We start from the raw sequence: 14,231 nt of genomic DNA, 5'->3' as shown, positions 1-14,231 counted from the left end.
AGCAGGCCCAGCGGGCAGCTCCGCTACGGGAGACAGGACACGCCTCACCCAGGGCAGGCTCCCAGCCTCTTCTGGCCTCCGGCCAGCAGCCGCCGCCCGCCACCTCTTCCGCTTGGCCGCCGCCGGGCCGCTCTTGGGGCCCCACGCTCGGCGGCGCGCGGCCCTCTGCCCTCGGAGCCCGGCGTGGCGGGGCCAGCAGTGATGTGGCGCATGCGTGGTGGCGCCACGGGGCGCGGGAGCTGCGGCAGCGGAGGCGGCGGTGGGGACGGGCGCGGGGACGGACTCAGGCCGGGCCGCACGGGCCGCGCGAGCGAGGGCGGCGGCGGGGGCTGGCAAGGCCGCGCGGGCGGCGCCCGGCAGCAGCTGGAGGAGCGCTTCGCCGACCTGGCCGCCAGCCACCTGGAGGCCCTGCGCGCGCGGGACGAGCGGGACCGGCAGAACGCGCGGCTGCGCGAGGAGAACGCTCGGCTGCGGCTGGAGAACCGGCGGCTGAGGCGCGAGAACCGCAGTCTCTTCCGCCAGGCCCTGCGGCTCCCAGGAGACGGCGGCGAGCCGGCGACGCTGAGCCCGGAGGAGGCCGCGCCGAGCCGGAGGGCGAGAGGCGGAAGCCGGGAGGACGAGCCCGGCAGCCCCAGGGCCCTGCGGGCGCGGCTGGAGAAGCTGGAGGCCATGTACCGCCGGGCGCTGCTGCAGCTGCGCCGGGAGCAGCAGAGCGCGCGCGCGCGCACGGACGGGGCGGAGCCGCCCGCGCGCGACCCCGAGCCCCCGGGGCCCGGGCCCTAGCGCAGCACGCAGCCGGGGTGGGGGCGGGGCTGCCCGCGCGCGCTCTGCGCGGAGCCCGCCCGGGCCTTGACCTCCAGCGCGCACCCCGGCGAGGAACTGCACGGACTGCGGGGAACCATGTGCGCGGCCCGCCCCGGCCGGGTCTCCGGGAACCCGGCGCCGGACGGTCCTGCACCCGGAGCTGGGCCCCCAGCCCGTCCTGATACTTGAACATTGCTGACCTTTGCAGGGACCTATTGTATTTTTCCCCTTCAGTTCTGATTCTTTGAAAGACGAATCGTGCATCTTGATTTGTTATTCTTCAATTCCCTAAAGCCTCCAGCTGTGACCTGTGATGTCGACAACATTAAAAGTGTGTGTTTTTATATATCAGTATGGTTTGGATATTCGATGAAGTACCAACATTTTTAATAAAGAAGATATTTATAACTTAGCAACTCGTTCGCCCGAATCCAGTTCATATAGATGTAATATATACTGATTTGTTTGCCCCCAGTTTTTAAATGTCTGCCCACAGGTGATCCTCTGAATTGGAAAATAAATCTGTTGCACTGAAAGAATCTAAGAGCTTCCTATGACTATTATTTGAAGTGTGTTAAACTTTTATGTTTCTGCAAGCTACACAGACTTTAGCTATCCTTTGTAATGTGTAACTTTTTTCTGATCCAACAGTGATCTTTTGAAAAAACGTAAATTTTTTATAGTACAACCCTTGTTTTATTGTTACATTTTAGGTTAACAACCAGTCAGTGCAGAACTAATTGCCCTATTTTCAGAACTTTGAAAGAATTACAAATTGTATTTCAAGTTCTCCAGTTTTTATAGTTTGAACATCATTTTAATGTCAGAAAAATGACTAATTTTAATAAATATTCTAAGATAACATTGCATTTATTAATAACATTTTTTGCCTACTAAAAATAATGGAAATGATACTTTTGTGTCTTGAAAAAATTGTGGAAGCAAAAAGGTATGATATTTTTCCCTACCTGTCCTAAAGGTCATAGCTCACATTTCCATAACAAAAGACAAGTTAGGAAGGGAAAAGCATAAGAGATTTATTTAATGAAAGTTTCACACAACAGCTTTTAGAAACTGACCAAAATATCCAGGGACAGCAATGTAGAAATGTGATTGGACAAGCATTATGTTACTTCATGTAACATTGCAAAAGATACCCCGGTAAGGTCTGTTGGTTCTGTCTTCTATCCTGTGTGGAATTTCTGGGCTTAGGGTCGGATGCCTTCTAAAATGAGGATTTTATGACAGACTATCAGGCAAAATAGGCCAAATTTCTTTATGGCCAGTCCTTAAAAAGACAGGGAAGCTGGGTGGGGTGGCGCACTTCTATAATCTCGGCGCTTGGGAGGCTGAGTCAGGAGAATTGTTTGCAATTTCCAGATCAAGCAGGGCTACAAAGGAAGCCGAAGGCCAGGCTGAACTGCATAGAAGACCCTGTCTCAAACACACACACACACACACACACACACACACACACACACACACACACACAGAGGCATGGGAGGAAACAATAGTTCGGTCTCAGTAAAACAGTTCCATAGTTCGGTCTTTAGTAAAAACAGTTCCATAGAAGACCAACCCTGGGGAAAAGAGAATTCTAGTGTCTCTACCCTGTGTGGTAGGGAGAGGAAAGCAGGTAGACACCTACATAGAACAAGGTGCTCGGCAGATTCCTTCTGTGCTGGCTTGGAATTTTGAAAACACTTACTCTTATAAGTGATAGACAGTTGTGAATATTGAAATCTTTCCCCATGGTTAAATAATAAGAGAAAAAGTAGCAAAATTAAATTAGGAAAGTTTATCTAGGATCTAGTTTGATCTAAAATAAACTAAATCCACCATAGTCCATACCTTATTGCATGACATTTTATTTTCATAATCTGAGATTAGTCATACATTGAAAAAAGGATTTAACATTTATAGAAATAAGCAACAAAAATATGTGTTCTTAGCAGACAAATTCAAGAATTGGCATTTTGATAGCATTTTATAGTAGCTATTGAAAAACTCACTTTGTCTTTTTCTCTATAAAACATCAGGGTATGAACCAAAGCAATATAAAATAAATGCTTATGTAAATAACAGAACTTGTCCTTGCTGAGTTTCTTGAAGGTATAAATGTTTGAAGAATACTTGAAAACATTTTGTCATATTTTAGTATTCTTAGGCTTCTAATTCTAGGTCTTCTTTCTAATTCATAGGTCTTACCATAATGAAACTCATAACAAATTATTTAGTAAGTTGAAATTAATAACATATGAACTAGTAATATACCCCAAAATGTTAACATCATATTTATTCCAGTGTCAGAAAACCATTTTCTACTATAAAGAAAAGGTCTTTACTGAAAATTTATCAAAAAAATCCTTAAGAAGGGAAAAATGCATTTATACTTCATTTAATTATGAACTATAATTTCCATATTTTGTATTGTATTATTTTCGTATATCTGTCTTACCTTTTGATAGACAATATGCAAATATATTTTTGCAATGAAAATATTAAAGATCAAGGAAAACATTAGTTATATCCTCATCTGACTATAAGGATTATCATTCTTAAATTTAAATTTTAAGCTTATGCTATGATTAGCAAATCTCAGCAATCATAATTAAATTACATTTAGCTTAATCCATAGCATATAATGCCTATTGAAAAACTCATATTGATTCTGCTTCACCTTCAGCATAGTTTCTGTAGTTTGGATGGGGTTTGTGCCCTGCAGGTTGTGTGTAGGGTCTGGTCACCAATGTGATGATATTAAGAGGTGTTAGGAACTTTAAAAGGCAAGTCCTGTTGGAACATGATTGGGCATAACCGGGGACTTTATGATGTTTTCTGTTTTTTTCTAGAAATATGAAGTAGAAAGATACTCAAAAGTAAAAACAAAAGATACACAAATACACGTGCATCTGTGCATATACATGTGGGTACAAAAGCATATGAAATTAGATGCATAGTGTGCATTTTTATTGGTCTAAAAGTGAAACTACATGTATTTAAAAAGCTGAAGAGGCATTTAATTATGAAAACAAACACTTTTGAAGCTGTCCAACTGTAAAATACAGAAATATAACTTAATTGCTCTATAGATTGAAAAACCTTTGACCTTTTCACTTATATGTTCACTATGCTTATTAGCATAAAATACAGGATATTGCTTAAAATCAGCAAGAAATTATAGCTATATTTTGTACAGCTATACCTGAACTGTATCCAAAAATTATATATGCTGCTAAGAATACATCTTTTGAGAACTTATGCCTAGTGAACTTCATTCTAATTTATATGGAAGTTTAAATGTACACCTAAAATAGAAATAATATCTGTTCATTTTGTTCCTTATGTGCTAGAATTCTTCCATTTTTAGGGCTAAAAGGGACTGTATAGAGTTTTAGTCCACATCATGTAAGCATATTTGGCAAGAACTTATTGTCCAAGATACCTAAATTTTATGTTATACTCTAGTCATGAACATATATAGTTGGTAAATCCAGATTTAGCACACACATCTAGTTTTTTAAATTCAAAGTTTTCCAAGAATAAAATTCTTGGAATAAATTCAAACTTTTAAAAGATTGAATGTGAATACTAAAAAATCAAAATACCAATAGAGTCTAAGAGATCTTTTAGCTCCAAAATTTAAAAATTTTCCTAATTTGATTGAAGAATGATTTATTGGTCTACCATAAATAATTTACATCTTATTAATATACTATAAAGAATACTTTGATATATATTATTCTTTTAAATATGTAAATGCCTAGTAATGCTTGAATTCCTTAGAATATACAACAAAAAAAAACCGCTTAAATATATTGAATAATGAAACAGTGTATTTTTAAATTGTTCATTTGTGATACCATTTTTAGTATGATTCTGTTGATTACAATTTCTCTTAATATAACTGATTTCTTAGTGGTAACTTATACTGTGTTCCAAGATTAAGTTATAGAAGTTTCAAGAGAATACTACTATAATCTTATAATTTTAAAAATATTTTATATAAATTATTAATTTTAATATTAGTTTCTATGCATATAATCTGCTGTTTCTTCCTATTTCTACGTATAGTCTGCAAAATAATATGGTTAAAGGAAAGACAAATGCTTATAAAAAGAACAAAAGAACCCAATACAAGAGAGGTAATACCTACTTTTTCCTTTTATTCTCCTATCTTCAAAAGAAAGAGCTCTGGTCACTTTATTCTCTGTGTTAAGTACTTTTCTCACTGCTAAGACAAAATACCTAGCACACAAAGTTAAAGGAGGAAAGGTTTATTTGGCTCACAGTTTGTGGAGGTTTCAGTTCATAATCAAAGGCTCAAAGGCAGGGTGGCTGACAGGCATCACAGAAGAGAAATGGTTCACAGTGGGCAGAAGACAACAAAGCAAGCAAGTGGCAAACCACAAGTGACAATAGCAGCTTTTTTCTGTTTCTTTTGTGTTCTATCTAAGCTACCCAGTTTAGGGCAGATACCAAACTAATCAGTGCCACACATCCTTAATCTGAGTATCACACATTCTAGATCTAATCACCTCTGAAAAAGACCCACCTATGTCTGCATAAAGCATTGGGGGAACATCTAGAGAGAAACCATAACATCCTCTGATACAACCATTAATCTTCATTCATAACATTTCTAGTTTCACAAACTACTGCTCAAAGGCCATACCTCCTCATATCATCATATAAAGATTCGGGTTTGAACAAATGAGTTTTGGAAACACTAGAAATAGTCAGCATATAAGAAGGTGCTGAAAGTTTAGGTAATTTATTTCTCCAAAATATATTTATGAGATACTATCTGTTTTCCCAGTAAGATACCAACATATAGGCAATACTTTCCAAAAAAATTAGAACCAACAGAAGAAAAATTGAGTCAAGTGCCATCACAACGTTTTAGTAAACACATAATGCCCTGTGCTGTAGGGCTGGATGGGAAGACCAAAGGGATAGACTGGAAGGTGCAGACCAAGGCCCAGTCCATACAAAGAGCTTTATGAAGATTTGTAGAATAGAGTTTTTTCTCTTGAGGTTTAGTGGGCAAAAGATAGATTTTTCAATAGAAACTCAGGACAAACAGGTTATACTTATGAGAGAAGTCATAAAATAGGTTTTGTCCTTTACTTTACATCATATATATAGTTATGTACTTTTAAAGATAAAATTGAAGTTTTTTTTTCACAAAATTTCAAGAAACAGTATTGCAGAATACACTTAGGACTCATGATGGTAAAGAATTCCTCAAGCAGCACATATCAAAAACCAAGAGATTATCAGTTTAATTAAAATAAAGAACTATTTTCTTGAAAATCGAGTGGTACCTACTAAGTAGAATTAGAAAAGAAAACTAATGTTAACATATACTGAAACTTCTTATATCATTAGAAAAATCTCAATATATAAAAAGCAAAACACTTTAAGAACATTTTATATAACAGAAAAATCAAATAGTCAATAAAGTTGAAAAACTCATATTGATGAAAATGAATATGAAAATATTTTCAAATTAAGTGATGTGATTCCATATCTTAGATTGTATAACTTAATTGGTATTTGCCTAATGCTAGAAATAAAAATCAATTAACAAATCCACAAATCATTACAAATATCATTTCTTTTTAAAAAATTTTTGAAACAATTTTATTTTAAAGAATAAAGCCAATCAAAACAATCCACTGGAAGTGACACAGGACTTCAAAACAATGTGAAATCAACAATGGTTACCATAATGCCTCCTGTTATCTTCAGAATAGCTCTAGATACTTTAGACATAGTAAAAATGAAATAAAACAGAACAAAGTAGAACCAATAAAAACAAAAACAATGAATGGAATAAAGGACTTCAAAATAAGACAATAATAAACCCAAAATGGTTACCATAATCTATCTTGCTATCTTTGAAATAGCTGCCCATGCCATCATCAGATATAACAAAATAAAATAAAACACAACATAACAGAATAAAACTCAACCTGACAAAACAATGAAAATGGCAGGACCTTCAAAACAAGACAATAGGGAATTAACAATGGCTACCACCTTCAGAAGGAGACCCCACATAGGTGTCACAATGTGCACCATTATCCTCTGAATTAATGATCAGACCACCAGCCCTAGACCTGAAAAGTCAGTGAAACACCAAACACCACAAGCATCAAATTGGATTTCACAATAGCTATCATTGTAGCCTGTATTTCTCTGGATCAGACAAACCCTCACAGAGGTGGGGTGGGGGTGGGATTGGCTCTTGTTTCCCAGCCCGTGCACCAGAAGGGGGTGGGGTCTGGCTGTCCAGCATGGTCCATGCATGGTGCTGATTCGCAGGCCGGGCTTGCTTCTTGGTGACTTGTCTTGTTTCCAGCACCATTTCTAGTAGTCTATGTCTCAATAGCTATCAAATCCTACTGTTTTTGCCTTGAAATCCTACTATTTTTGTCTTTTGTACAAAAATGTTTCCTTTTTTCTTCATCATTTTGAATATAGATATATTTGAGGAACTCTGAGTTTCATTTCCTGTATAGTAAACACAGAGAAAGCAAATTTATGTTAGTTTAAAAGAGAAACTAAGAATATCTTATATACCAATAGTCTTCAAAACAGAGTACATAGGTACATTGAGGAACAGATAGAAAATGTCAGATTTTTCATTTATATTTATGTTTATCTCACCCTTTCAAAAACTGGTATTTGGGGGTATATATTCTAAGGAGCCTGTAGTATAGCTACTTCAATTTACATCTAAATTGTGCCTTAAATGTTCATTCTTTCAGAGGTGGGGCTTTTGGAAGCTAATTAGAGTAAATTCATCATTGTAAGTGAGGCATCTCACAGGAATTTAGGCCTATTTGAAGGGAGTCATCAAGGTATGACCTTGGGGAATGTCTTGGTTACTTTCCTCTTCTGGCTGGGACAAAACACCCAACACCCAAAATGAAGAAGGAAAAGTTTATTTAGCTCGCTGTGAAGGTTTCAGTCCATAATCAGCTGGCTCCAAGGCAGCTTGGCATGGCACTGGGCAACACCTCAAGGCAGCAGCCAGGGCAAAAAGGGCAAACAAGCCTCTTTTCCCTTGTATTGTACACAGGCCACCCCCCCTACCCTTCAGGGCAAATGCAGCACTCAAAATCTCCTTGCATTCCTTTGCACTGAATGAGGATATTTACAAAGTAAGAACCTGGCTCCCTGCTGAGTCTCTCAGTTAAACTAAGCCTCTCAAGTTGACACAATGTAGCAACCATATTAGGGAACATGTCATGTCCCTTGTTCCTTCCTCTCTGGGCTTTCTTTCTGCTTCCTCTACTTTCTAGATATGATGAGGTGAGAATTGCTCAGCTACACTTTTGCTCCTGGCAGACTGAACTGAAACCTTTGAATTCATGAACCAAAACATCTTTTTTCTCTTTCTTTCTTTCTTTCTTTCTTTCTTTCTTTCTTTCTTTCTTTCTTTCTCTCTTTCTTTTTCTTTATTTATTTATCTTTGTCTTTTTGAGACAGGGTCTCACTACGCCATTCAGGCTGGCCTTTGGGCTCACTTTGTAGCTGGTCTCCAACTCACAATGATCCTCCTGCCTCAGCCTCCCATGTGCTGTGCTTACAGGCATGCACTACCAGACCAGGTTTTTACTGTAAATTGTTTATATTGTGTTCTTTTTCTCAGTGACAGAAAGGTGGCTAATAAAATAGTAAATTATATACCAAATTTTAGCATGTACTTTAAAGTATTTTATGGAACCTGATGGAAAATAAACCCTTAGAGTTAGAAAATCTAGTTTTAGGGTTTGTCATTTTTGGGTTTTGAACCTGAAGAATACTACTTAAACTCCTTAATACATATTTGTACAAATATAAAATCTGGATAACTGTGTATCCGAAGTACGCCACACTTTGTTATGAGAAAAATTACATATTATATATGACTACCATTTTATGCTTTAAAACACAATCATAAAGTAAGAGATTATTACTGAAAAATATTAATGTTCCTTGGTTTTTAGTACAAAACAAAATAGTCATTAAAATTGTTTCAGAACTTTTATGTTTTAATTCATGGGCTGCTTCTTGCATTTGTGAAAGAGTTTTGGCGCAGACAGGACACTGTAGCCGGTAAAGCCTCAGGCGGAACCAAGGAGCTCCATCTCCCCCACCCCTATGAATTTACCTATGGCACCAAAAGTATACCAGTGGGCTACCTGTGCATCACTAACGCCCTTAGGTTCCACCACAAAGCTAGGCTACTTACATGCCTCCACTCCACGTGTTCCACGGAGAGATCGCCGACCCCAAGGGGAGATGCCGTGCCCCAGGGTGTCAGGGTGTCTCTCCCCACATTCTCAAAATAAAGGTTATTTATGTTTCATACTTTTTATCTTTTCAACCACTGCCAGTTCCCCACAGTTCTATCATATGGTTCCCTGACCAGGAATGGCAGCCGAGAGATTCCTGGGATCCTCCCAGATTGAGTCCCCTGCCATTCAGGACCAGCACCTAACTACATCCTGCATTAATTCCTCACTTCTACACTCGGGAGCTGTAAATTTGTTGCTGCTTACTCACAAACAACACCAACCCAATTTACCACAGGTGAGCAACCCCCAGAGATGCTGCTGGGCCAGGCCCCAGGCGGGTTTTCTCCCCCTTTCCGCAGGTTCAAGTGACTCTCTCAAGGCAGAGTTTTTCTGGGCCAACCTGTGTCCACATGGGGAGACTCTCACATCCTTCAGAGCTTTTTAAGAGTTCACGGGCAGAGCTGTTACTAAACCCACATGAAATCCACTTATATATACTGGTGACAGCCAATTATTACGAGTTTTGGAACCATATAATACTGATTGGTCTAAAGTAAAAAGTGATGACTTACTCTTAGTAGGCCACAGTCTGTTGCCTCGTCTGGCTATAACTCTGTGGGCCAGACCCCACACGAGATTTTATCTTGGGGACCACTTCCTGTCACCCCCCCCCCAAAAAAAACATACCTATCTATGGCTTATCACACTGATGACAAGTTTATAAAACTCTATCTTTAAGCCTTTGTTTTGAGAATGTGTGTCCTTCCCCACCAGTGTCCCTGTCCCCTTTATTTTCTCGCCGCTTTCCCTTTCTCTGCCACGTGCCGACCCATTCCCCGCTGAGATGGGAATAATGAGCCCAAACAGTGTTGAGAGATATGTACGGGCTGCTTTAAGCTCTCATGTGTGCTCCAGCCCAGTGTTGGGAGATAGTGCTGCTTTAAGGTTTCACGCTGCTTCCCAACTCTGCACGGTATCTCGGCTCTCATGCTGCACTCTGAGTCTGCACAGGGTTGGCTCTAACACTGTGCCTTAGTGTGCCCCTCGAGCAGTTCCAGCTTAACGCCGAGTCCCAACTCTGCCTCCCAGCACCATGCCCTCCCCGTGTGCCACCGCCACTGCCTTGCACGTGTTCCTGGGGCAGTCCCAGCTCTGCCCTGTGCACTACCTCCTGATGCTCACCCCACCTTTACTCTGCCTGTGCTGCCCCCACCCTGGGCGTGCCCCGCCCAGCCTCAGAGTTCCATCCTGCCTTAGGCACTGTGAGTTTCTCAAACACAAGCGTCGGACCACAAACACAGATAAACAGCAGCTTTGCAGCTCAGCTCAGAGATGCTATTTTTTTTTTTTACGTTCTCAAGCCATTTAATCAGGGTTAAATAAGCCAACAATAGACAACACTTCGGCTGATAAATGGGAAAGTGGCCACCTGGTAATTTTACCAGCCTTGTTTATCAATTAAAGCCTTCAGTAATCTCCTAAAAGTTTAACAACTAAAATTGAGAGGTATTTATAAATTCCTTTTGCTGTAAACCACCAGTAATGTTCTATGTTAAGCTTATTGCCTATATTATACTGTATTGTAACCGATCTCCTTTTTAACAACTAAAATTAAGAAATAATTATAAATTCCTTTTGCTGGGAACTACTAGCTCTTTTCCAAAACAAGGGTACATGATATATGCAAAACAGCAAAACCAACACTGTGGCAGAAGACAAACTTAAACCTTTCCCAGCTTATCTGCCTTCCCTGGCTCAGCCCTCCACTGAGCCATAATTAACTATATTCAATTGATATTAAATAACACCATAGCTGATTTCTCTCCTAAATATAAAAGGTAAAAATTAATAAAACACGCCATCCTCCAAAAATCAGATGGCATTAAACATTTAACAACATAAAGAGATACTTATATATGACATAAATGACATGTCAGTTCTAAAATTCTCTGGACCTATCCTCCTTATGAGAAGCCATTACTAAAATTATAAATACCCTGTTGACTATATTTGACTCCTGCATACTTACTTAATTCTACAGATACCTTCTACTGTAGACCAGATCCCACAGCAAAAAGTAAAACTTGACCTTCAAACTTCATAGAGACCTCAGTATGGCTTTTCATATTTTCAACAACAGAGATAACAGTGACACTTGGAGATCTGAGACAGGTAAACCAATACAAGGTGGAGCTGCCTCCCCCCACCATGGACCAGCCTCAAATGCAGCAGAAGACATTGGGCAAGAGAGTGCCCCATCCTGGCGTTCTTTTGAGACCTTACCCCAGGGCTACTGGATTGTCCTAGCCACCAGAGAGTGGGTAAGCCATCCTAACTTCCAGTCCTCACAAGAAATGCCAGAACTGTCAAATTCATCATCAACAGATCTGCTTAAACTTGCTGCTGAAGACTAACGGGGCTCAGGGCCAACAACAGCCCCCTTTATAGGTGTCTGTCTCAGAGTCCCAAGTCCCACTAAAAGTCTCAGGTAAGACATTCTCTATACTTGTGGACATAGAGGCCATATATACAGAGTTCTTCCCGAGTTTTCAGGCTGCCATATTAAATCCTCAGCCTCTAGGGGTATTAAAGGTCAACCTGTGCCATTTACAAATAGGCCCTATTTCATGCAGATCCCAGACTGCTTCTTCCCAATCCACCCATTGGTGCCAGATATTCCCTCCACCACTCATCCTACAGTCCTAAATCTTAAAAATGCATTTTATTCCCTTGTGCTTATACAGGCTGACCCAGACACTGAGGCCTCAACAGCTTACACCTGTTATCGCTAGACCCCCCCCTTTCCTATTCACCAATTTCTCAGACAACCCTGGTCAAGACTGGCAGATAAATTTTGTCTTCTCACTTTGTTTATACTTTTTAAGGATACATAAAAGCCTTTCCCACAACCAGGGAGACTGATGATATACTTACTAAAGTTCAGTTACAGCAAATCATTCCAAAGACTACAACCAGGTTACAGCGAACCATACCTGTTATTCTTGGCAACCTCAACAGTGGTCAAAGTTGCTAGACTACCATCTTGGCCTCACATCACTCAGGCTAAGTGATGCCCTTCCAGCCCTAGATCTAACCATCCTTTCACCTACTCATCTCCATTTCACCAAGGCCTCACAACTACAACTCTCAGGCTGTCATGTTTTGTTATCCAATTTGGTTTCTAATTTCTAATTGTTTTTACAGCAGCACTCTTAACAATATTTCCTAAAGAGTCCAACGTCATACATGTGAGAGACAAGCCTTACCTACCTATCTTCTTAACTTTTACCTTTTCAGATGGGGGAGTAATCACCTCTCATACTTCACTCCTCCTAACCCCACATTTATTTTTCAGAATTTTGCCTTATCGTGGAAATGTTTCTACCTCAACATGGTCCTGATATAATGACATATTTAAGTCAAAAGCACCTTTCTTTCTACCTCACCTGGGTCCTTAAATATGACAGTGCCATGCCTCCTCAGAACATCTTGTCTCTTTGTTTTTCCAGTCTAACATATGTGCATTCACCAGTGAAGTTGTCCTTGCTAAAACACCTAGCACCAGCTTCTACCTGGGCATCAACTGTCATACTGTTGACTCCCCTAGACCCCAGTACAGCGCCCCCTGCCAGCAGGAATCAGTAAAAAAAAAGAAATCTTTGCCCTTTTCATAATAATAATCATAAGACGGCATATGAAAGAGTTTTGGCCCAGACAGGACACTGTTGCTGGTACAGCCTCAGGTGGAACCAAGGAGGTCCATCTTCCCCACCCCTAGGAATTTACCTATGGCACCAAAAGAATACCAATGGGCTACCTGTGCATCACTAATGCCCCTTAGGTTCCACCCCAAACCTAGGCTACTTACATGCCTCCACTCCATGTGTTCCACGGAGAGATCACCAACCCTGGGGGGAGATGCCACACCCCAGGGGATCAGGGGTGTCTCTCCCTGCATTCTCAAAATAAAAGTCATTTATATTTCATACTTCTTATCTTTTCAGCCTTGGCCGGTCCCCACAGTTCTATCAATTTGAGAAGTAACTTGTTTGAAATTTTTGGTATATATCTCTTTGGGTTTTCTTTTATATATTTCTACTTACTTTATTTTAATTTAGTTTTTTAATTTTTGGGACAGGGTCCCACTATGTAGTCTAAACTGTTCTTAACCTCACTACATGGTTTTCCCTTGAATTCATGGCAATCCTCCTGCCTCAGCTTCTCAAATTCTGGCATCACAGGCATGTATCACAGTGCCAGGTTCCTTTGACATATTTCAAATGAAAACCGAAGACATTCTTGTATCTGTCAGGCACAAAAGGGCTGCCGAGTTAACATTCAAATTCCAAAGGTTGTACTACTCAAAATATGTGCTTCAAAACATTTTTCTGAGAATAAAAGACACCATGGTGCCTTAATAAATTTCATCAGTAATAGTAATCATTCTAAGTCTTGAAAGGATCTGACTGTGAAGCTGATTACATACTCAAGCAGAGAGCTATAATCAAATGTTTTCTGAATACATTCTCTTTTACGTTATTTTTTTATATTTTCCGTGAAGATGTTTACTTTCTTCAAAAATAATTATATCTACCAACTCACTTTATCTAAAAGAACTGTCCATATTTTTATTAAACAAATATCTGTCTTGAAGAAATAAATTCCTGTGAATTACTTTCCTGAACCTGAAGTTTGTGGGATATCAGCATATCAAAAACAAAGTATGTGAGACATGACCACCAGGTATGAAACTTTGCCTCCTCTATTATTACAGTTGAGATCTACAGCGGCCCCTAAATCTCAAGTATTCAGAGATAAGGCTTTTTGATAGGTGATTCCACCATGGAGTTTCCAATGCTTTCATAGATGAGTGAACCTTTAGGAGGAACCAGAGGGTTTGATCCCTGCGGGTGTGGCCTGGAAGGGTGTATTCTTGTCTGTTTCCTGGCTGTAAGGTGAGGACTTTTCATGCACTTGCCATGTCATTTCTGTCTTTATCCTCTAAAACTTTATCCTCTAAAACTGTGAGTCAAAATAAACCTCGCCTCCTGTAAACTATGCATACTGAGCATTTCGTCTCAGGGAAGCTAATACACAAAACTATTCCATTCTGTTTGTATTTATTACATTACTGTG

At 40.3% G+C, this 14,231-nt stretch overlaps 1 protein-coding gene across 1 annotated transcript; it reads left to right on the top strand.

Annotated features, from left to right (window-relative positions):
* Positions 1-210: 210 nt before the first annotated feature.
* Positions 211-783, top strand: Tusc1 (tumor suppressor candidate 1). Its single transcript, XM_063248125.1, has one exon. It carries the CDS (start codon positions 211-213, stop codon positions 781-783), a length of 573 nt encoding a protein of 190 aa, XP_063104195.1.
* Positions 784-14,231: the final 13,448 nt, after the last annotated feature.

The sequence above is a fragment of the Cavia porcellus genome, unplaced genomic scaffold (assembly GCF_034190915.1).
Source record: "Cavia porcellus strain 051 isolate PalLab524CR breed Dunkin Hartley unplaced genomic scaffold, mCavPor4.1 scaffold_1, whole genome shotgun sequence".
NCBI classification, from domain to species: Eukaryota; Metazoa; Chordata; class Mammalia; order Rodentia; family Caviidae; genus Cavia; species Cavia porcellus.
The sequence above is the reverse complement of the archived record's forward strand: the minus strand, read 5'-3'. Positions and strand labels throughout refer to the sequence as shown.